This window comes from Cucumis melo, chromosome 5 (genome assembly GCF_025177605.1).
Source record: "Cucumis melo cultivar AY chromosome 5, USDA_Cmelo_AY_1.0, whole genome shotgun sequence".
Classification (NCBI taxonomy): domain Eukaryota; kingdom Viridiplantae; phylum Streptophyta; class Magnoliopsida; order Cucurbitales; family Cucurbitaceae; genus Cucumis; species Cucumis melo.
In genome coordinates this window covers 9,013,816-9,038,705 of record NC_066861.1, presented here as the reverse complement: position 1 = coordinate 9,038,705, position 24,890 = coordinate 9,013,816, and the positions used below count along the sequence as shown (strand labels likewise).

General features: G+C 33.1%; 2 protein-coding genes across 2 annotated transcripts; both read right to left on the bottom strand.

Moving 5' to 3' along the window:
- Window positions 1-4,030: 4,030 nt before the first annotated feature.
- On the bottom strand, window positions 4,031-6,049 carry LOC103496971 (60S ribosomal protein L13a-4). The gene is made up of 4 exons (XM_008459025.3): window positions 5,522-6,049; window positions 5,310-5,426; window positions 5,125-5,212; window positions 4,031-4,466 (listed from the first exon to the last, which is right to left on the bottom strand). The coding sequence occupies exons 1-4, from the start codon at window positions 5,791-5,793 to the stop codon at window positions 4,323-4,325; spliced, it is 621 nt and encodes a 206-aa protein (XP_008457247.2). The 5' UTR covers window positions 5,794-6,049; the 3' UTR covers window positions 4,031-4,322.
- An 11,431-nt stretch (window positions 6,050-17,480) lies between these two features.
- LOC103496972 (26S proteasome non-ATPase regulatory subunit 1 homolog A) lies at window positions 17,481-24,587 on the bottom strand. The gene is made up of 13 exons (XM_008459026.3): window positions 24,185-24,587; window positions 22,955-23,024; window positions 22,645-22,750; window positions 22,251-22,362; window positions 21,932-22,100; window positions 20,558-21,027; window positions 20,264-20,399; window positions 19,921-20,169; window positions 19,617-19,837; window positions 19,267-19,525; window positions 18,921-19,153; window positions 18,295-18,811; window positions 17,481-18,106 (listed from the first exon to the last, which is right to left on the bottom strand). Exons 1-13 carry the CDS (start codon window positions 24,325-24,327, stop codon window positions 17,783-17,785), a joined length of 3,009 nt encoding a protein of 1,002 aa, XP_008457248.1. The 5' UTR covers window positions 24,328-24,587; the 3' UTR covers window positions 17,481-17,782.
- Window positions 24,588-24,890: the final 303 nt, after the last annotated feature.

Sequence of the window (24,890 nt, the reverse complement as noted above, 5' to 3'; positions counted from 1 at the left end):
TTTTGTAAATTTTTTAGAAGATTTTGGAACCACTTGAAGAAGATGAACAATGAAGTGTACCACCGTTTTGTGTATATATAGAGTTTGTTTTTATGGAAACTAAATTATATGTAATGGGTTTTTTTTTTCCTTATCTTTAATGCCATTGGTAAAGTGGGAAGGTCAAAGGATTTTTTTTTTCTTCATGAATATGGAATAAAATTTAATAAATAATATAGGGAGTGATTCAATTTATTTAGATTGATTTTATGGCCATATATTTTTTTAATTATATATGATATGATTTATCGTGAGAGTTTCTATTTGTGTTTAGTTTTTGAAATTTAAAGATGGATTTTAGGTTTTTCTAATTACAAAAGAAAAAAAAAATGTTCATGTTTTATAACCCAAAAAAAGAAAGAAAAAAAAAACATGCCTATCACATTTTAGAGGGAGGGATTGAGTTTGATTTTCCACGGGCTTAGAATTCAACACATATTTTAAGTACAAATAAAGTAATTGAACATTGAGCATTAAATTAAGAAATACATATTAGTTATTACTTATTTTTGGCTAGTTTAAGTTAATCGAGTTAATGATATATTGAAAGATTTAAATAACCAGATTAATTGAAATAACTTAAGTAAAATATTAAGATATAAGTAATATTTTCTATAAATTAAAAAAAAAAAAAAAAAAAAAAAAGAAACATGTAATAAGTTGAGAATCAAAGTTGTGATAATAATCATATATTTTTTAAAATAGTATTTGATATTTTTTTCAAGAGTTGAACAAATGTGAAAATGAGAATCGGAATGTGGGATGTGTTTAGTGGAATATAATATTTGATGGGAAGGACCTTAATTAATTAGCAAAAAGAGGGGTATGCTACAAAATAGTAATGTTATGTTAGAAAAAAATGTATACGTACACATGCATAATATCAAAGTGTGCATATTATATAACTATTCAAATGAGTTAACTTCGGTATCCACAATTATTGTAATGGAAAGAAAATTAATTAAGCATAAATACAATATAGGATTACGTTTCTAATATTTTTAAGTTTGGGAAGGTGAAAAATCAGCCAAATTAGAAAACTTCCAAAAAAATTAATGTCATCTCAACACACTTCCATTATTAGAAAAGAAAATCCTCTAATTAAGTAATGGGCATCCGGGAATGTAATTGATCAGTGTCTAAATTGAAATAATAAAATGTTAAAACTGAGATTATGTTAAATCTAGTCCTATTAGTCTTAGAATTTTGGATAAACAAAATATGAGTTTTGAAATGGATCACTTCAAATATTATTTTCTTTCGTATACTTTAATTATTTTATTTGTGTTATATATATATATATATATATATATATATATATATGTGGGATAATTATTTAAATACATAGAAATAGTTAAATATAATAAAGATGAGGAAGGTTAATTGTAAATGAGTATGTATGGAATGGGATTTGAGTTGAAATGTGTGTCCTTTCATTTTTGCTTGATTATTAATTAAGGTGGCCGGGGAGTTGATGAAATGAAATGTCCTTTCATTCTCTCCTCTCATTTTAACCTTTGCATCCTCCTACTACACTGCCACCCTTTTTCTTCTTTCTTTCTCCAAACCTCTAATTTTACTTTCTTTCTCCCTAACCTCTTTTTTTCTTTCTTTACTCTCCAATCAATCCCACCATAGCTGCCATGAAATTTTCCTTTTTCTTTCCTCCTATCTATCTCAATTCTCAAGCTTCACTCCCATCACTTTCATTTTTTCTCCCAATAAATTTTCAAATTCAAAAAAAAAAAATACTCCTCATTGTAATCGAAAGATTTAATTGGACTAGTTAGGTTTTCTTCGTTAAGGTTTTAATACGCACGTAAGGATAAAAATCTTTAATCTAGATCGATAAAATGGAGGGGATTTACTGCAAAGCAAGTAAAATTATTAGAATTCAAGGATGACAGAAAATGGGGGTAGAAGTATGAAAATTTCTTTTTCAAAAAATGGGAGCTTGAGATTTGGAAAATAAAAAAACAGTTGAAATTTGGAAAAAGAAAAAGGGAAGCAAATAAATAGAGATAAAAAAAAAAAGGAAACAATTCGTTTTGTATTTTGTAAACCAACTCTACCACTTTGGCTCAACGAAAATTCTCATTGGCAAGATTGGCTAGAGATTTGTGGGGATTTGTTGCCTAGAGTTAGAAAGTTGCCGGTGAGTGGCATGGCTTTGGGTTAGAGGAGCTTGAAAATTGTTCTCGTTAATTTCGAAAATATATAGAAAAGGGTGCAATATAGTGATGAAAGGTTGAGAGAGCCGAGAGAGTAGGAGAAAAGGAGAGGGGTGCTGCATCATAAGAAAATAATATTATAAATTTTTTCTTGGCCAAATCAGCAACTGACTAATTGCTCTATCATTTTTCCATTAGTCAACTAACAGTATATATAACTTTATGGACTATTTAGAACTATTTCTCAACTTCAAGAACTATAGTGTTCATTTCAAAATTTTAGGGACCAAATAGACATCAACCTTAAATCTCAGGGACCAAATAGACATTAACCTTAAATCTCAAGGACCAAAAGTGTATTGTCATTTTCTTTAATTCTCTTTATTGCCCTTATACATGGGAACCATCCTTAGGGGGCAACAACTATTCAAGAAGGAATATGATTAGTTGAACCTAGTTGGCATAATGAAGATCTTATAAAGTCTAACCTTAATCAGGTGGATATTGCTGATAATGCTTCCAAGATGCGAGTATGAGAGTATTGTCTGTTCAAAGTGCTTATTATCTTGATCTAAAACTTGGTAGTATTTTAATGACGCCTCTACCTCCAATTCTCCTCTTCGAATGCAATTTGTTAGGACATTTGACCACATTTTTGTGAATCTGATGTGGATGTGCTTAGTGATAATAGATTGAGTTGGGATAATGTGGATCGTTGAGTGAGGTTCTGCCTTGGAGATTGATAAATTGTAGTCATTGCATGGAAAATTTGGGAGGCTAAGAACAGGTTGATGTTCCAAAATGTTCTAATTGATTACGATAAAATTAGTGTGTTGATTGAAACTATATCAATGGGTTGCTCCCCTTCCCCCCTGACTTGTGTTCATTTTCAGATGCTGAATTCTGAATTTTTGAAGTTATGACAATTTTTAAAGATTTAAATAGTATTTGCTATGTTATTGTGAGTAAGATTTGGATTGAGTATTCTTATCAATGAGATCTCCTCAGACATCTCCTTAATTTCTCTGAATATCTCTTGTACATGGTTTGAGTATGTTTACTTTCTCACATGGAGCGAAATCACAACTTCATGGTGCGTTCTCTTGTGAGCAAGATTATGGTTGAACATAATTTTTCTTTCCTTTTTTTCTTTCTCATACCTTCTGTGGTTTGTTTCTCTTATTTCTAGTGATATAAGAAAAGGTTATTTAGTACAAAAACAATAAAGGTTCGGAACCTTGTTTTATTTTTCATTTTATGTAAGTTCAACAAAGATTAATCTTCAATATTTTCTTTTTGTTAAAAATACATGCCTTAGTTAGTGATATAACTTATTAAGATACTACACAAAGAACATCAAATCATATCGTACACATCTAGGTAAAGCAAACTATAATGTGTTCTTTTTCACTCAATTAAATTTCATTGTTGCCAGAGGTTCTCTTTCATTCTCAATAGTTGATGATTTCACATTATTTTGTATCTGATTACATGTTTGGCAAGATCATCAATCACTTCTATATTGTAGTTAGCAATGCTAAGTTGATCATTTACCAATAAGAATCATGCCTCTATGCTTATCACGACGCTACGCTATGTACCCTAGCTTATGCTAAATCATGCATTATCAAATATTTAGATCTCAAGGTCTTGCCATTGTATCATATTAACAGAAGAAGACATCCCCACTTCACAATTTGATTAGAGAACAAGAAATTAGAAACAAATTAGAGAACAAGGAATTAAAAGCAAAATGTCCAAAGAATGCAAGTAGTAGAATGCCTATAAGAATCCAGTTCATGAAGGTTCGGAACCGAAAGTGACTAATTTTTCAAGCCAATCCATGTTTAATCAACTGCAGAGTTTAAACACAACGATAGGCATAGCAAAGGAATCAAAACATTTTTGCTTGGATGAAAACAGGCATCGTGAATCTACTGGACATGCATAACAAAAAGGTATCAAAAACTTGACTAAACTGAAGAATTCTAGAAGCATACAGAGATGATTCATGGTCTACTAAAAAGGAGATAAACGTTGTCAAAATTGAAAAATGAACTCAACTGCAACTCAATTCTTCAGTATCTCTGTTTCTGAGATCAAAATCACAAATTAGTATTTGATAGGAGCAATAACTTCAAGTTGGGGACCAAGCTTCTCCTCAGCAACCTTCTCGGCCTTAATCCTCAGCTTATTTAACTGCTTCTTTCTCTCATATGCAACCTGGGATCTTTCCTTTCTCTTCCTCTCGAGTTCCTGCATTGGAACAAGCATATATGTAAGAAAGAAAGGACAAACAGGTAGCAGAACAATCCAAACAGGAAGAGAAAGTGTTTAGATGGTATGTTAGAACTAGAAGGTAGTATACAAGGCTTGTTTATAGAGCAAGTTCCTAACAGAAAGTAACAATAATACGGAAGAATAATAATTACTCATAACAAATCAGAACTAACGCCACTAACAAAGGGAACAAGGTGAAAAGGCAGGCCAAGCCAGGTGCATTATTCGTATTTCCAAAGATTTCCCACTTTGACATTTGCATGCATAAGTGATATATAATTCCATACAAAGTGCAAAAGTATTTCAGTCAAGGGGAAATATGCAATTGGACTAATAATATTATTAACTTCAAACACAAGATTGGAGATCACCATGCGAGTAAAAAATGCACATAAACAAAATGCTAAACATTCAAAAGGGTGAACATATAAACACCCAACAGGCATTATGAGCATTTGTTTAAACTGGACTGACAAAGGTTCATCCATAATTGAGTCGAAAGATACCAATTGCAGTTATACTCAACCAAACACCAATTCTTACATCAACTCAAAACAGCAACATGAATTCGTAACAATATAATAAAAATCATTGATACACAGTCCACTAATTTCAAGGAAAATGAAATTCTCACCTTGATGGTATCATAGTGGTTCCATCCAACCTCCGAAGAGAGTCTTCCCAATAAGCAGTACTTATGTCCAGCTTGAAGCCTCAAGACCCTGAATTTCCAAAGCAACATAACGAATTCGTAAATACAAAGACCTCAAATCAGAAAATAAGAAACATTAAACGATTAGGCCCTCAAACAAAGATTACTTGAGGGCATCAGGGATGACCATCCTCTTCATCTTATCGTACGGAGGAGGAACACCCTCGTACGCCTTCAAACGCGCAAGCGCCGCCGCACCACGCTTAGTTTTATGGGGAATCATCCTACAAAACCCAAAAAAAGACACCAAAAGCCGAGATTCACTCTCAGTCACAGAGAAGGAAATGCACAAATGGAGAAGAAAGGAAGAGGACAATACCCACGAATGGTGCGCCAAAGGATCTTAGCGGGAGCACGGAAGTGAATGGGGCCGTGAGAAGGCTTGGTGTTCATTCGCTTCCTCAAGAAACGCATGTACTTCATTTTTTGGCGGACCAACCCACCGGAGATGCAGATCTCCTCGCATCGGACGACCACGACTTTCTGACCATTGAGAAGCTCTTTGGCGATAATGGAAGAGAGCCTTCCCAACATGTGATGCCTGGCGTCAACGACGACGCGCTTAGCACAGATACCGGAACCGGACACCATATTCGCGGCTATCGTCGTCGTCTTCTTCTTCGTTTCTCTAGGGTTTTCAATTAATAGGTGAGGGGTGGCTGAATCTTAGTAGGCCTCTCTTCTTGGGTCTACTTTTTCATGTGCGCCTCCCCCAAAATCAAAACAATTACTTAAATATCACCTCAAAATTCAAACCTTAATATCATTTTACTCTCTAAAAAGTATCCATCGAGGCTCGAAATTACAACTCTAACTATCACATTTTGACTATAAAAACAACTTTAAAATCATAAAAATCTAACACCCTTACTAAATACAACTTTTCAAAATATAGTGATCCTACCTCAAATATAATTTCTTAGACTGTGGTAGATTATCGGGTTGCATTATTTTAAGCAAAAATAGGAGTATTTATATGTAACTTTCGAAGATTAAAGAATCAGGCCAAATATGACCGAAGGTTTTCCCTAGTCTCTCCTCTCATTTTTCACTTAAACAAAGTGGAACTAAACCAATTAGATAATGAATGATAAAACTATCAAAGCAAAGTCAAAATGTTATCAAACAATTCTAAATACTCGAGGATATATATATTTAATAAATATAAGTATACATTTTTTTATTTAATAAATAAAATTATATATGTATTATTTTTTTTATTAAAAATGGTTCGGTTCGATTTTAAAAGCGGTTTTTAAACTATGAACCGAATCGAACCAAAAATTTTGGTTTTGAACTATTTGAGATTACAACAAACCACATTTTTTGGTTTTATACAAAAATCGTTTTGGTTCATTTCTTATGATTACAAATCTACCCACTAGAATTATCAACATTTTCACGCATCACTTGATATGTGGTTGATACACTCGATGTGTGGTTGATACACTTGATGTGTTGTTGATATACTTGTTATGCTTTGTTGATACACTTGTTATGCTTTGCTAATACACTCAATGAATTAAATAACACTTGATACACATCATTGGTTTGATACACTTGATATGTTTTTTATTCATTTGTTAAACTTTGAAAATATACTTAATCAATTAAGGACACTTGATGTACTAAGCATGATATATTACATTATCGATACACTTGATTAGGTTTAATACACTTAATAAGTTTGATACACTTAATACACTACTGATAAACATTTTATACTTTCACTGATACACTCGATAGATTTAATACATTTGATGCAGTTCATATGTTTGTTACCCTTGATGTACTTTTGGTATATTTTCTGTTGGAATTTGTGTCCTAAGGCTCGTACTTTGTTATTTGATTTAATAAATTTTATTATTGAATGTTATAATCTTAAAACCAATAAGTTAAGTTCCCAAGGTTATTTTACTGAGTTTGTCAATTACACTTGAACTTTATATAGAGACATAAACATGGATTAAGTTCGAGTTAATAGTCCAAATAGTCTATAGTGTATGAATAAGGTTGGGCACCTTATTCTGGATAAACACTATGGATGCGGCATGCTCTATAGTTAGTACAAACAATGTAATCCTGAATTGTTCATGTAGAGACATGGGAGTGGGGGCGTTCTATGTAAATAGTTTCCATAAGACTGGAACCACGAAATAGTCACTTTTTGTTATAACACCGTAAACTATAAACTGACTATTTCAATTATGATGACCTAAATAACTTGATCTTAATCCTGAGCGAACTATGAACTTCTGGTCATTCGGTAGTATCCTTAGATCTGCATAGGTGAGGGCAGCTCATCATCGCTGGCCCAATAAGCCTCCCATTTCAGGGATAAGACCGAGTGAATAGCTAGGGACATAGGGTGCAAGACGAAATTCACTCCTACCCATTTCTAGGATAGTAGATAGGTTGTTCCCTTAAGGACTAAATCCAAGTCTTGAACAAAGGGTTCCACCTTCTCATTGGCCCGAGAAGGATTCAGGTTTATAGGTTAGACCTTAAACCAATTGTTCAATAGTGGATCAGTGGATCTTAAGGAACAAGATGTAATCTCAGGGGTAAAACGGTATTTTGATCCAACCAAGATTACGAACAACCTGTGAAGGATCAACTTACTTATCATGGTTATATTAGGTAGACAGAAACATATCTATAGTGAGGGGAGTGCAAATAAGAGTCTTTAGTGGAATGACTCTTTAGTTAATGAATGTTGATTAAGCTTGGTCTAAAAGAGTTTAGCCAGTTAATCTCGAATCATTGGAGCCCATGATCTATAGGCCAATTAGGTTCCCCTACTAGCTCATATGGATTTAACTAAGAACAAGTATGTTGAAGTAATTTGAATTTTTCGAACTAAGAAAAGAGAGACAAACCAATAAATATATAAGATATAAGTCGGTAGAAATAAACTTTAAGCTTTGTGTTTAAATATGATTTAAATAAATATGAATATAGATCCATATTTAAAAGCTTGGAAAGTTTTAAAACGGTCAAAGTTGTAAAAGTCAATTTGTTGACTTTTAACTTTGAGAAACAAAACTTTGACTGGATTTATTATTCAAATATAATTTTAATTTTAAGAAAATGAATGCGGATTCATACTTGGGAGGTTAGAATTAGTCAAGACGGAAAAAATAGTAAAAAGTCAAAAAGTTGACTTTTGACTATAAAAAGTCAAAGTTTGACTTTGACTTAATTGGTCAAATGACCAAAATGCCAATTTGTCTAATTACTTAATTAATTAAAAGTTAATGGGCAATGTGGCAGCATATTGTGATATAGAAGCCACTAATTCCATTAAGAGTTAATGAATTAATTAGGTGTTAAAATTATATGAAATAATTTGCATGCAATTTGTATGTAAGTTTCATATATAAACTTCTCATTACAGAATGAGAAATGATGATGTTTTTCTGAAAAACTACCTAAACGATACACTACCTCCTTCCTTCTCTTAAAGTTTTACTTCGCAAACCGAGTCCCACAACTCCGTTCTTGGTCCTGAGATTAGTAGGTCAACTTAGTGGTTGTCCTTGCTCATGATATTCAGGCAAAGAAGAAGCTTTGGATCGAAGAAGTTCAGAACTATAAAAGGTAAGTTCATCGTTTACCTCTTATGCTCTTCGCTTAGGTCCATCGTATAGCACATGCATGTCAACTTCTAAATCGTTTAGATGCATATAGAGTAAAGTATGATCCTTATTATTCCGCTGCAGCATTTCTCTTGGTGTTTTTCCTTCATTTTCTATATGTATCGATACGTTGGATTGGTTAAAATACACCTTGATACACTTGAGATTCTGATGATACACTTAATATACTTCACTAGTACATTTTGATACATATTATATGTTTGCTACACTAAGTTACATCATTCATATACTTAATAATACTACATTGAATTGCATAAAATTTGAAAAAAAATGGAAATCATATAGTAAGTATATCAACCAACTAATACATATAATATAAGTATATCACAACACTAATATACAAAACTGATACAAAGTGGGAGAAAAATAATGATTGGGACCCTAAAAAATGGGAGAAGAAATATGAGAGGATTAGGACATAAAAAACAGGAGAAGAAATAAGTTATTGAATGATAGTTTGAGAATAATAAAATATTTAAGATGAAATGTATTTTAAAAAGTGAGAATGTTGTCATGTTTGAAAGCAACAATTTGAAAAAAGTTTGAAGAAAGAACTCAGATTTAACAAAAAATGATTATCGAAAATCTGGATAGAAAATGGTGAAAAATAAAAGAAGAAAAAGATAAAGATGCCAAAAATGAAGATTGAACGAACAATAGTTTTTTTTTTTTTAAAGAACCTACAAAAAAACCAACCGAAAAATAGTGTTTGAGAAAAACAAAACATTTTTTATTATGAATACAAATATGATATAGAGATTTACAAAAAAGAAGAAGAGAAAGTAAAAGATGAAACATCAAAGAGAGATGATCAATAAAGAGGAAAGAATGTACGGGGCAATTTGGGAATAATAAAAATTTGAAAGTAAAAAATATCTCCAAAATATTTTAAAGATTAAAATTTACCATATTTGTAAAATTTAAAAAATATGTACCATAATTGCTAAAACATATTCTCATAGTGCTACCCAATACAATTTCTCTTATAATTAAGGCGTGGAGTATGCATTCTAGTAAAGTTCAATTTAACATAATTTTAAAATTTCATATTTATTATTTTGAGTTTATTTAGTTTGTATGAGTTCAATTAATTAATTTCTTTAATGATCTAATGACTAAAAAATAGGTAATAAGTTATAATCAATTCAAATATAACGATAGACTTCTATAATTATGGACTAAGACTAAATTGTTTTTAGCCAAGATATATTGAATTAAGTGAAATATAAATCAAATTGCATCAAGTTATAAAACAGAAAATTGTTAAAAGTAGTAAATTTGACAAAATATTTACAACATATAGCAAAATTTCAGATTCAATCAATAATAAATATGGGTAGACACTGATATGCTTCTATTAATGACATTGATAGACATATAAGTTTATCAATTTTTATCATTAATAGAATAAAAAATTTTGCTATAACATGTAAATATTTTAGTTATATTTGAAAATGTCCCTTAAAAAAAACTGTGGAAAAAAAAGAAAATAAATAGTTTTGAAATTTTGTAAAAAGAAAATTGAATTTGATAAATAAAGTATTACTCAAATTAAGAAAAAAACAGGTTGAAAAAAATAAGAAAAATTATACTAACAATAACTCAACTGTTATGAAATAAAGGATAATGAAACAAACAAAGTGAAGAATAGAGAAGAGAGGGAGAAGAGAATACAATTGAACTCAATTGTGGTGTGTCTTACAAAGACACCACACTCCTCTATTTATAGGACATCTTATGTATAAGTTACATTATGGAATTCAATGGGATGGATGTTACAATATGGAATTGAATGTGAGAGTTATATGAAAATTGTAACCTATGTAGGTTATGGATATCTACATTTATAATATCATTATATTTACAATACTCCCCCTTAGATATCCATATTATATAAAAATAAATGCCTCGTTAAAACCTTACTAGGAAAAAAAGGCATTACTCCTATTCCTTAAGGACAATATTTCTACTCCCCCTTATGGATACATCACTTAAGTTCTCTGAGTCGTCGCATTCCAATGTTGTGCACTAGCTTTTCAAATGTTGATATGGGTAATGCTTTTGTGAATAAGTCCGCCAAGTTGTCTTTTGAAGAAATTTGTTGAACACTGATGTCACCATTTTCTTCAAGGTCATGCGTATAGAAGAATTTTGGTGAAATATACTTTGTTCTATCTCCTTTTATATACCCTCCTTTGATTTGTGCTATATATGCAGTATTATCTTCAAATAATATTGTTGGTAAATTTTTACTGAAAGACAAACCACATGTTTCTCGAATATGATGAGTCATTGACCTCAACCATACACATTCTCTACTAGCTTCATGAATTGGAAGAATTTCTGCATGATTCGATGAAGTGGCCGTCATGGTTTGCTTTACAGATCGCCAAGATATAGCAGTTCCTCCACATGTAAATAGATAACCTGTTTGAAATCTTAATTTGTGTGGACTAGATAAATATCCAGCATCCGCATAACCAACTAGATCAAAGTTTGATTTATTTGAATAAACAAACCCATATCAATTGTCCCTCGAAGATAACGAAGTACATGCTTAACTCCATTCCAATGTTTTTTTGTTGGAGAAGAACTATATCTTGCTAACAAATTTACTAAAAATGCTATATCTGGTCTTGTGTTATTAGCAAGATACATTAGTACACCTATTGCACTAAGGTACGGTACTTCAAGACCAAGTAATTCTTCATTATCTTCTCGAGGTCGAAAGATATCCTTTTTTACATCTAGTGATCGAACCACCATTTGAATGTTTAATGGGTGTGCTTTGTCCATGTAGAATCTTTTTAAAATCTTTTCTGTATATGTTGATTGATGAATAAAAATTCCATCGGCTAAATGCTCGATTTGTAAGCCAAGGCAAAATTTTGTCTTACCAAGATCTTTCATTTCAAATTCATTTTTGAGATATTCTATTGCCTTTGAAAGCTCTTCAGGAGTTCCAATTATATTTAAATCATCAACATATACAACTATAATCGCAAATCCTGACTGTGATTTCTTAATAAAAACACATGGACAAATTGGATTATTTTGATAACCTTCTTTCAATAAATATTCACTTAAACGATTGTACCACATTCGTCCTGATTATTTCAATCCATATAATGATCTTTGTAATTTGATTGAACATAATTCTCTAGAGTTTGAATTATATGATTCAGGTATCTTAAATCCTTCAGGGATTTTCATATAGATTTCATTTTCCAAAGATCCATATAAGTATGCTGTAACTACATCCATAAGATGCATATCAAGATTTTCACATACAGCCAGACTAATTAAATATCTTAATGTAATAGCATCCACCACATGAGAATATGTTTCCTCATAATCAATGCCTAGTCTTTGAGAGAATCATTGTGCAACAAGCCGTGCTTTATATCTAGTGATTCGTCAATAGATTTAGGTTCATAATCCTCATTTTCATGAATGATATTATGTGCAACATTATATGCAAAAATGTTGTCCACAACTACATTAATTCTATTCCACCTTTTTCCTATCATGGTATAATTTATCGAGATCTTATTGTTATCTTCATATACTTGAGTCTCTTCTACATTTTTACCACTAGTCGTGTCCATGATTTTTTCTTGAATGTTTCTATTGTCAATTAAGTCATTTCGACTATTGGTCACTTTTCTTTTTCGAGGATTTTTATCCTTTGAACCCATCGGTCTACCACGTTTTTGGCACAACGTTGATTCATTAATTGTATCAACTTGCTAAGTTGGGATTTCAATTCTAGATGGAGCATTTGCAGTTGGAATATATGACTTGGTCACTTTCTTAGTATCTGTAAATGCATCTGGCATTTGGTTTGCTACACTTTGTAAATGAATTATCTTTTGAACTTCAAGTTCACATTGCTTTGTATGAGGATCTAAATGAGACAATAACGATACATTCCAGGAAATTTCGTTTTCCAACTTCTTAATTCCTCCCCCTAATGTTGGAAAATTTGTCTCATTAAAATGACAATCAGCGAATCGTGCAGTAAATACATCTCCCGTCAAGGGTTCAAGATATCTAATAATTGATGGGGATTCAAATCCGACATATATTCCTAACATTCTTTGAGGTTCCATTTTAGTACGTTGTGGTGGGGAAATTGGAACATATACTGCACAACAAAAAATTCACAAATGAGAAATATCTGGTTCCTGGCCATAAGCTAATTGTGTTGGGGAATACTTATGATAAGATGTCGGTCTTATACGTATAAGCGACGCTGCATGCAAAATAGCATGACCCCATATAGATAATGGAATTTTTTCTCTCATAAGTAATGGTCTGGCAATCAATTGTAAATGCTTGATAAATGATTCTGCCAAACAATTTTGTGTATGAACATGAGCTACAGGATGTTCAATATTTATCCCAGTTGACATACAATAATTATTAAATGCTTGGGATGTAAATTCACCAGCATTATCAACTCGAATGTTTTTTATTGTATAATCTGGAAACTGTGCTCTTAGTTTGATTATTTGAGCAAGTAATCGTGCAAATGCAAGGTTTCGACTTGATAATAAACACACATGTGACCATTTACTTGATGCGTCAATTAAAACCATGAAATATCTAAATGGTCCACTTGGTGGATTGATTGGTCCACATATGTCACCATGAATTCGTTCTAAAAATGTAGGTGGCTTCACTTCCATTTTGGCTGGTGATGGCCTAATAATTAATTTTCCTTGAGAGCAAGCAATACATGATAATTCTTTAGATTGAAGAATCTTTTGGTTCTTTAGTGGATGTCCGTGAGAATTTTCAATAATTCTTCTCATCATTATTGACCAGGATGACCCAATCGATCATGTCAAACAGTAAACATATTTAAATTCATGAACTTCGGGTTCATAGTGACATATGTTTCAACTACTCGTATATGAGTATAATATAATCTAGAAGAAAAGGCAGACAATGTTTCCAATATACGCTTCTCATGTGAAACAATGAATGTAATATAAAGATATTCTATATTATTTTTATTGCTAGTTTCAATATGATAACCATTTTGACTTATATCTTTGAAACTCAATAAGTTTCTTTTTGACTTACTAGAGAACAAAGTATTACTAATTGTGAATTTTGTTCCTCTAGGCAAAATAAGGTTTGCTCTACCAAAACCTTCAATCAAGTTTGTAGAACCTGATATTGTATTGACATTTGCTTCAAGCATTGTCGATGTAGAAAAATATTTTTTACTTTTAAGTATTGTGTACGTAGTTGCACTATCTGCCAAACATAAGTCTTCATTATTCATCTTTGAATCAACCAAAATATGAGAAATGTCCATAACTCTTCATTAAAAAAAAAACGATTACAATAAGTCTCTTGTTAAAAAAAAATAAGTCTCTTGTTAAAAAAAAAACTAACCTTGAAATGTAAATAATGTAAATAAACTGGTAAATGTTAAATAAAGAAAACATAATGCAAATATTAGTTTTGGACATTATCATAATTAAAAGAAGTATTTGCTACTCCTTCATTAACATCATTTTTCTCTTCAGGAGACTCAAAGAAGTCTGCCACATCTAAATGGATCATGTTGGAAGGATCAAATACATCATCTAGATAGGCAAAGTTTACTTCCACATTCTTCCATTTTTCCTTCAATGAGGCTTGATAGAGGTCGACTAAGTGCTTGGATGTACGACAAGTACGAGTCCAATGACCATTCATACCACAACGGAAACATTAATTTTCACAACTTTTAATTTTCTTATTTTGTGAAGTCTTCCTTCTATGATCATCATTTGTGGTTTTCTTGAAATCTAAATGATTATTACCACGTAAAGTATAATTATTTCTTCCTCTACCATGGTCACGACCTCGACCACGATTACGACCACGACCTCGACCATTAATATTATTTAAAAATACAACATTCGCATCAGGGAATGGTGTTGCTCCAGTTGGTCGAGATTCATGGTTTTTCATTAATAACTCATTATTTTGTTTAGCCACAAGAAGACATGATATGAGTTCGGAATACTTTTTAAAACCTCTTTCTCGATATTGCTGCTGCAGGAGCATATTCGAGACATGAAATGTTGAAAAGATTTTCTCTAACATATCTTCATCAGTAACTTTTTCTCCGCATAACAATAATTTTGAACAAATTTTAAATAATGCGGAATTATAATCACTTACTGATTTAAAATCTTGCAACCTTAAGTGCATCCAATCATATTAAGCTTTAGGAAGAATCACACTTTTTTTTTTTATGATCATACCTTTCTTTTAAACTTTGTCATAGTTCATAGGGATCTTTTATCGAATATTCAATCTTTAGTCCCTCGTGAAGATGATGTTGAAGAAAAATCACGACTTTCGCCTTTTCTTGACTTGAAGTCGTGTTTCCTTCTTTAATCGTTTTTTCCAAGATTCATGGCATCCAAATGAATTTCAGCATCAAGCACCCATGATAAATAATTATCACCATTGATATCAAGAGCTAGAAATTCTAATTTGGCAAGACTTGACATGGTAAAACTATAACAAAGAACAAATAAACTAACTTATATTTGAAATTTAATAAACATGTCAAACATGCATTCTAAGACACCTTAGATAAATATCATATTATGCACATGATACAAAAATCAATAGAACCCATATATAATAATTCAAAACATGCATGTTAATGTACAATAATTAAAATTACAAATAAAAATTACATATACATATTATGAAAAATTAACAACAATACACACCAAAAATGTTAATTTTACAACATACTTAAGTAAATTGATAAAAGCATTTAGATCATACAAACAATTACAAAACTTATATTAATAGAAAGTAAATAACTAAATTATAAACACAAATTATAAAGAACCCATAAACTATACATTGATCTTAAAATAATTGATATAAGAACCAAACATAAACAAAATCACATAAATCATAAAAAGATTAAAGATGAACTAAATCATAATCTTATCATGAACTAAAAATATTTTTTAACAAACAATAACCATGTAAACGTAATATGTAAAATTACAACATGCAATAGGTATAAAATATTACATTCTCAAACATTTAAACTATGCATGCATATGATGTATACATGGATTGTTTCATGCACTATTCACAAATACCATAAAAACAAACTAATATTATAACCTACCTTTTGCAAATAATAAAATTGTAGAGTGTCGTGCTGATAACGTGTTATGAAATAAAGGATAATGAAACAAACAAAGTGAAGAATAGAGAAGAGAGGGAGAAGAGAATACAATTGAACTCAATTGTGGTGTGTCTTACAAAGACACCACACTCCTCTATTTATAGGACATCTTATGTATAAGTTACATTATGGAATTCAATGGGATACATGTTACAATATGAAATTGAATGTGAGAGTTATATGAAAATTGTAACCTATGTAGGTAATGGATATCTACATTTATAATATCATTATATTTACAATATCAACAACGTTTTTTTAAAACATTTATTATACGTTTAGTTTCTTTAAAATTTAAATAAATTTTGTTGAAAAGTATTATGATATAAAAAACATTATAAGGAAAAAAGAAGGAGAAAAAGTAAAATAAAATAAATAAATAAAAGAAAACAAAAATAAAAAGGGATTTAAAAAAAGAAGATAGAGATTCTCTCAAAAAAAAAAAAAAAAACAAAGAAAAAAGAAATATTATAGAGAGTATCTCTGTAGTCTCTACTAAAAACAAAGAAACCCTAATTTGTTTCAAAATAATCCATTTTCTTTAATTTCTTTTCAAAACTACATCATTTTTTTCGGTTACCCCTTGTTAAAGCTAGCCTGACTTAAAATGTTTAGTATTATTTTTTTAAGTTTCTGTCATACATTACCATACGTATGCATATTATTTTTTTTTCTTAAAATTAAAATTTTAAAAGCATCTCGTTTATTTTTGTGCTTCAATCTTCTCTCAAATTGTTCAATGAGGAGAGATCATAGATCATAGAAAATGAGAGAAGAGGATGAAAAATGGAAAAAGAATAAATATGTCAATTGGCAAAAAAAGAAAGAAAAAAAAGTAAATCATTTCGTAAAGTCAAATCAACTAAGAAAAATATGCAATCATTTATTACTTAAAATGTGCTTAGTTAGTACATGTTTAGGAATGTGAAATGTGAAGTTGCACTACCTGGGAAGTCCTATTCCCTCTCTTCTCCACAAAAAAATAGTACAACTCTTCTCCAAGTTGTACAGTGCCAACATTGAGCTTGTTTGGTTGCCTCGATATCACGTCAATAGCTTTCTCTTTTACAATTATATAGCTTTGAATCTCACCCCATGTATCATGTCTCTCTAAAGAATGGTAGTACACATACACGTATATTCCTGGTAGCCAATTATATAATACTTGGGAAGAATTAAGACCAGCGATTTTGTAATACAACATTATAGCTTGGAATCAAGTCCAAGTAAATCACATAATTCAAAGTGAGATTTAACAAAGTAGCCAGATCAATATCTCAAATGGCAAGGGGAATGGAATAATACCACCCTGTTTTAATTGCATAGCTGACTCCCAAATGAGGGGATTAATTTGGAAAACAGATGGGGAAGGGGAGAAAAAAGAACTAAACAGGTGGTAAAGAAGTATCACTGAGCTCTTCAGTCACCGAGACGCTCGGCGACGATAATAATGTCTCGACTACAAAATGCATCAAACACTTTTGAGCATAGAGTGGCTTTAGCTTTCCATACACAATTTCATTCCCATCTTTCTAGAATCTGAAACATTGATACACAAAAAAGAAAGAAATCCAGTTCATACATAGGCATCGGTAGCATGTCGAGCTAACCAAACTCTAAATAATATCTTGCATTTACTTCTGCCCAGTTTGCTCCGCAATGTCTTCTAGTAAAAACAAATTAACAGCTGAGATGATCACGATGTGTATTCGAAAGGCTGGGGTGGTTGAGGCTCCTCGTCTACAGCCATGGCTGATCCTGAGCCTTGCTGCCCGGTTGCTGAACCACTGGCAGGTGATGCTGTTGATGATGGAGTGTCCGTTAGAGAGAGGACCTCAGGTTCAGAAGGATGCAAATCCCTCAGTAGAACGAAACCTGAAGGAGCCAACTTCACCGGTACATATCTGCTGTCCTCTAAAAATTTGATGAATTTTTCCTGAGCAGGAACCACTCTAGCTGGGTTGGTCAAAATTTCAAAGGAGGGCTCCGGTTCTGCTTTCTTCTCAGGTGGGTTGTCAACCTGCCACATAGTAGGCCAAAAAACACAGTACGACTATCATTATAGTTCCTTGACAATACAAATTTAACGGGATGCAGCAGAGCTATAAGTAACAAACATGAAATGCAGCATAAACCTAAATCGACACAGACTGAAAAGGGTGATATATACACATAAAAAGCAGGAGATAACCATCAAGTGAAATTTACCTGCATGGAGTCGCCATCCTTCTCAGCTGTTGCCTTGCCTTTAGCAGAATTAGAACCTGTGGATGAAGATTCAGAAGCAGACTTTTCTGCAATGTTCTTTTGTTCGGCTTCTTTCTTGGCCCTGGCTTTAGCCTTCGCTGAAGTTGACAAAACTGCAGTTGGAAGTTTTACGGCAGACGTAGCGGCAGGCACAGTGGTCGGTTTAGGATACTCAAACAATGAAGGTTTTGCGTGAGACAGGAAATCAAATTTTGGAACTTTCAAGTCGTTATTCAGTCCAATAAATGCCGTGGGTGAGAAGGACAGACTGATAAAATAGATAAGGGGATACCAATACCAAAACTGGCTGAAAACAGCAAGACCAACAACTGCAGTGATTTTGTCATGTTTGGTCTTGGACAACAATCTTATAGTAACATTCCTACCGCCAGCATCTAAAATTCCCGATGCCAAGATTGCTCCCATCTTGCTCATGGTGTCTTCATGCTTATCCAAAATTATTTTCTCCAATTGTCGCCTAAAATAAGAAATTATATATTAATTGAACAAAAAAAAAAAAAAAAAAAAAAAGAAAAGTACGTCAGAGAATAGAAATGGATAGAATATAAAAAATAAAGGGATAATACCTGAATGCTCCAACACGAGAATCACTGGCTTCACTAATCTGAACCATGACCATAGCCATTGCAATAAGTGCACCTTGGCGAACGAAATCAACAACATCTGATGTTAGGGGCTCCAGCAAGGATATAGCCTCACTCAACCCCGTTCCTGCACAAGATATGCCCACTGCAAGAGCAGCACCATATCGTACATGTGGGTTGTAAGATTCAGACAGCAAGGAGACAATTCGAGGAGTCTGGATTTATAAACAAAGTGATATCAGAATTTCAAACATAAGAGATGAAGGAATGAGAATGTGGTACTGTTAAACTGGAGTAACTTGTTTTTAAGAATTGATATAGCACTAACCTGCTCAGGCTCTGAGTAGAGGACAAACCCAAGGGCAAGAACTGCTGTCCTCCTAACATCATCACTCACATCGGATACAGCAAAATGAAGCAACTGACGAATTGCCTTATTGTTTGCTGTACCTCTGTAAGCCAATGCTAACGCATACATACCACCATAACGAATTATAGGATCTTGATCTCTAGTCATCTGCTCAATTAAGGTATCGGCTTCTTCTTCTCTTCCATAAACGGTGAGGGCTATGCCCAATGCTAGGCCACTGAGTAAGAGTATAAGAAGTAAGAAAATGTTGTAATAGATGCACAGAACACTGCACCAAGTACTATTCTAGAGAATAGAACCCTAATTACCGGATGATCTTTTCATGCTGTGTCTCGTGTGCATAGGCAAGCATCTCACCAGCCTTCTCACTCGCCGTACCAACCATAAGTAAGCCCATACTGATGCCAGCAGCTTCACCAGCAACAGCACTGTCTGTGTATAGTACACTCTTGATGTCATCATAAATCTCTTCATCAGCAGTCCCTAGAGTTGCCAAACCCAGACCCAAGCAAGCACCATGCTGTATAACCTGAATCCATCAAAATAACCAAGATTTATCCATACTGCCCCAACATCAAGCATCAACTACAAGTAACTTAAAACACTGTGTACCTCTACATTAGTACTTCGTAGACTATCTCGTAGGAACTGTTTTATGCCTTCACCGTGGTTGGCATGAATAAGACCTAGAGCATAAAGGGCACCACCCTCTGAGTAAGGACTGCCACCTCCACCAGACGCACCTTGTGGCAAGTATGGTGCCATAAGAGATCTTCCCTGCTGCAAATGGCCTCTGTGAATAACACCAAGCCCTGCTGTAGCACTAAACTTAGCCCAGTTGGTGGCCCTGCTCAACCAGTCCTAAATATATAGAAGAGCAAGACGGCATGAATATCAACAAACAATATACTAATTATAAAATGAAGAAAAGCTTGTAGTCCAAGATCAGGCTCACCAAGTTCTCACGGAGAAATGTATCCACGGTGGTTCCAGCATGCATGATTGCATTAGCATAAATTGTAGCACTATGACAGACACTATTTCTCATCTCTACAGATTGCTTTATTGTCTTTAGAATGAGGAGATCTGATCTATAGACAATAAAAGTAAAAGAAATAATAACTGTAATAATAATAATAATAATAGTAATAATGATAATGATAATAATAATAATAGATACTAGCCTCCCTCATACTTTGACCCATAAACCTTAGTTTGAAAGGAAAGGCTTAAAAAGAAAGTCTCTTACTTGTTGTGACTGTATAAGAACTGTAGGGTCAAGTGTATTGATGTTTCTCCTGATAGAATTCCCTTGATTTTTGTATATCTTTCAGCATACACGACCTCCTTTGGATCTGCTTGTTGCACGGTCAGACTGGTGGCAGAACTTCCATCGGTCATCTGAGCATCCTCAGGAGCAGGAGAACTTTCACTTTGAGCAGAATCGTTTGAACTAGGTTGTGCTGCTGCTGGAGGTTCAGGCTTTGGATCTGAAAGTCGATCCCTCACATTTAATAAGAATGCCTGGTGCTCATTCTCTATCAGATCAAAGGCAATTTGAAATGCAAGAAGAGTGTCATCCTTGTTTTCAGATCGAAGAAGTTTTTCCAATATGCTTGCAACACCTTCAGGTTCATCCAAGAACATAAGACACTGACAAATACTCAAATAATCTGGAGAAGGCAGCTTCTGATATACTTTGACAAGAAGACGAAGAACCTATACAATTAAGGAAACAAGAAAGATATGCATCAACCTCAACATTCTCACCCTATTGTATGCTTCATATTGCATATTTTAATTGGTTAACTTCCAAAAGCCGTAAAGCACAAGCATTTCTTCTAAACTAAATATATTGTCGTTCTATGGTCGTTCTAAAGTCTCTGAAAGAACCAATAGTTCAACCTCCAAATTCAAAATATATTCTAACTAAAATTAATAAATTCTCTTAATCGTATATTTGTAGCTCAATATTAACGTGATGCCCATAAATGCTCCTATAAAGGGAAAGAGATGGGGAAGAAAACACTTCACATCTGTAATTATAAAAATAACAAGGGCGCTAAAGAAATTAAAACACAATTCTTCACAAAGAGTCATAGTGATCTAGTTTTTTAACCATTCCATATAAGTTTCCATTAAATGATTGAATCGGAAGGTAGCAGGAAAGGAAGAAAACGTGAATAGATCACTTCTACTCCTTTTAAGACAATTTCACCAAAATCATTACTGCATGGAAGAAACTTCCTAAGCCTTCGATCACTTTGCAGCCATAAACAAGTATGATAAGAAAGAGTGAAGATCAACATTTATGCTTAAGCTTATTTCTGGTTGGTAACATGACCAAGCCAATATGCATAATGTTTCCTGTTTTGAAAATATTAATTCCATCTTGACATCTTTTTTACATCCAATATAATAAGAAGCTTAGACTAATAAGCACAATAAATTTGCGTACGAGTCTATGACATAAACGAATCCACTATTGTCAAACAATATAATAGTAAATTTTTCCATAAAAGTAATATCACTCAGACTGCCAAAAAAAGCAAAAATAGATAGACTGGGAAAACAATGTAGCTACTTTTAGGCTCGCAATAAGCAAGTGGATTGAAATACTCACCTCATGTCTATATTCTCTAAGGTTAACAAATGAGTGAGAAACATTTATGCAGTAGGAGAGAGTTCCTTGAACATTATCACTTTTTGTGATTGCTTCCTCTAATTTGTCCAATCTTCGGCACTCAATTGCAATTCCCATAGCTTGTTGGTATTTCCCATCCGTGATACACCTAAAAAGACATGGTGAGGAACCAGCGGGTAGTAAAGAGTTTACTGCTAGGACGAGAGACGTATGCTAGAATGAGACAGACATGCTAGAAAGACACATCCATGGTACACCTAAAACGACACATGCTAGAATGAGAGAGAGACCCACATACTTATTAAGCATTCTCTCCACAATTGCCTCCAACCTTGGGTCAACATCTGTCCCTTCTGCATTTGACTCTGCTGCCTTAGTCTTGAGACTAGCATATTCATCGATAGCTTTAGCTGGGAATTCAAGTAAAGTAACGTCAATATCACATTAAGTTCTTCACTTTAACAAAGCATCCTAAAACCCCTCTATAAATGTCAAATCAATTCAAGTAAAATCATAATTTATCAATAAAATACCCATAACCAGTAAATATCCTTATTTGAAATGCTTAAGATTCATCCTGAGCCACAAACATAACTTTTGAAGCAAACACACATACGCACACACATGAATTTAGTTAATAATAACTTTTGCACATTGTTAGGTAGAATCGTTGGCATAGTGATTATTCCTACCAAGAAGAGTATGAACGTAATCAGAGTCCTCAGAAACATCGAAGAGTGAACCAGCTCCAAGTGCATATGATAGGGAGTCGTTAAGTTCACCCAAGTAATAGAAGACCTGTGGATGGAAAACAAAACAAATTATAGATCCACCTTAAAGTTATCACCATTCATGGTAGTTTGTCCTTTTTACTGGGTATCCGGGTCCAAAGGATATCATTTATCATGAATTTATATCAAATGGTAATAGAAGCCTGATAGAAAGAGAGTGAAGAAAAGCAATCTTTATCCAAGAAAACCATTACAGAAGGACCTCATTTACCTTTGACACAAGCAAAGCTGCTAATTGTCTCTGATGCTGATCAAATTCTTCATCTTCATACAAGCTTTCACTGAAAAGGAGTGAATCATGTGTCACAAACAATTCTTATCTACATATACAAATATATATATGTCACAAACAGAGTTACAATACACACTATCATAACATTGACATCACCAACAACATGAGTTATAGAGACATCAACAAATAATCCGTCCCTATATTTTTCAACAACACAGGTCTGCATCCATACATTTCTTTTTTCGTCTTTAGTATGAAACAGTGGTTTAACTGAGAAAAATAAAAGAATGTACAAAGATATACAGCCAAAAGGGAAAAAAAAAGTCACCTAAGGAAGTCTAAACCCTAACTACAAAATTACAAAAAGGCCAAGTATTTGACCCCCATAAGAAGCGTTCAATCTTACAGCCTTCCAAACTCCCCACAGAATCTGTCCACCTCTTCACAGATCCATATCCATCATGTTTTACAGCTGGTCAAAAATCACAGTTATAATCAACAAAAATGATATACATTGTTCATGATTGACAGCCAGCATTAAACAAGCCCCCGTTGTAATCAATCATGAATGATGAACTCCCATGAGTTATGGGTTATCCCCGCCAATTCATCCTGACCAAGACACCTTAACTAAGAAATGCTGAACATGTATCAGATGTTATGATTCAGAGAAAATGTAAAAGGCCAGGCTCAAAAAAACCCAACAACAACTGAAATACCATAATCCAAACTCTATCTGTTTTGCAAGGAAGACTCCTGGTTCGAAATGTGGTCAAAAGAAGAAAAGGTAACTAAACTAGCAACCGAAATTAGAAGGCACGGTTGCTTATCAGTAATCCAAATTCCAGAATCAGAATGCAGGTCCACAGAAGCCATGATTCCAACTTAACATCAACCAATGTCTAACCTAGCAATCGCCAATACACCAATGTCAAGGTGAATTTCTCCAAAATCAATCACTTCGGAACTCTGAACTCCGTTTTCTCGAAACGAACAAAAGAACTTCCCCACTATAATTTGTTAGTTTAGATAGACGTTTTCCGCGATGAATCCATACCGAAAAGAAACAATACACTCTCTCCCTCGTTAATTAACAGCTCTACAATTCATGAAAACTAAAACCAACAACACCCAAGTCCACAATCAAAGAACCCCACGAATTAAAATGCAAACTCTCATCAAGAAAAAAAGGAGAAAGCAAATTCGTACATGACAGGGACGCTAGTTGAGATCTCGGGCCAAAAGTTGTCGACCAAATTGTTGAGATTCGAGAGAGCGTGAAGCTTGAGCAAAGGATGGGACTCGTGAAGCATCGCCAAAAGCCCACCCGCCGAGCTCACCAAAGTCGCCATAGCTTTGAGGAAACGAAGACTGACACGGAGCTCGGATCTGTGGGGAAATAGAAATGAATCGAGAAAACAAAACTAGGGTTTTGGGAACCCTATTTGGGGAAGAAAGTTTAGAGAACAGAGAAGGAGGATGAAGATGAGAAAGAAGAAGGAATGGAGTGAGAATCGGGGAATTCGCTACTGAAATGGTTTGCTTTTTTTATCGAACCTCTCGATCTACCAAAACCTGACTTATCCAACAAGTCAGTTCCCTTTTTTTCCCCTCTTTCTCTTTATTTCTTTATTTCATTTAGATTATATAAAATTTTGGTTGAAATTTTTAATTTCAAAGTTTAAACCAAGATTAGACTACAGACATGTTCGTTTAATCCAAAGAATGAGAGAGTGTGCGGAGAAATGTTTTGATTAAGTTTTTGTTTCTGAAAATTGAACTTATAAACATCACTTTCTTTTTTTTAAAAAAAATCATTTTGTTTTTAGAGTTTAACTAAGAATTAAATCATTATATTTGAAATAGATGTAAATCATTGCGACGAGGAAATAGACTTGATTTTCAAAAATTAAAA

Coding starts and splice junctions, on each gene's coding strand:
- LOC103496971 (XM_008459025.3), bottom strand. CDS start 5,793: ATGGTGTCCGGTTCCGGTATCTGTGCTAAGCGCGTCGTCGTTGACGCC. Junction 5,427..5,521: donor CTTTGGCGCACCATTCGTGG/GTATTGTCCTCT, acceptor TGGGTTTTGTAG/GATGATTCCCCATAAAACTA. Junction 5,213..5,309: donor GTCATCCCTGATGCCCTCAA/GTAATCTTTGTT, acceptor TTGGAAATTCAG/GGTCTTGAGGCTTCAAGCTG.
- LOC103496972 (XM_008459026.3), bottom strand. CDS start 24,327: ATGGCGACTTTGGTGAGCTCGGCGGGTGGGCTTTTGGCGATGCTTCAC. Junction 22,101..22,250: donor GTGGAGAGAATGCTTAATAA/GTATGTGGGTCT, acceptor ATGTCTTTTTAG/GTGTATCACGGATGGGAAAT. Junction 19,838..19,920: donor TACGAAGTACTAATGTAGAG/GTACACAGTGTT, acceptor TGATGGATTCAG/GTTATACAGCATGGTGCTTG.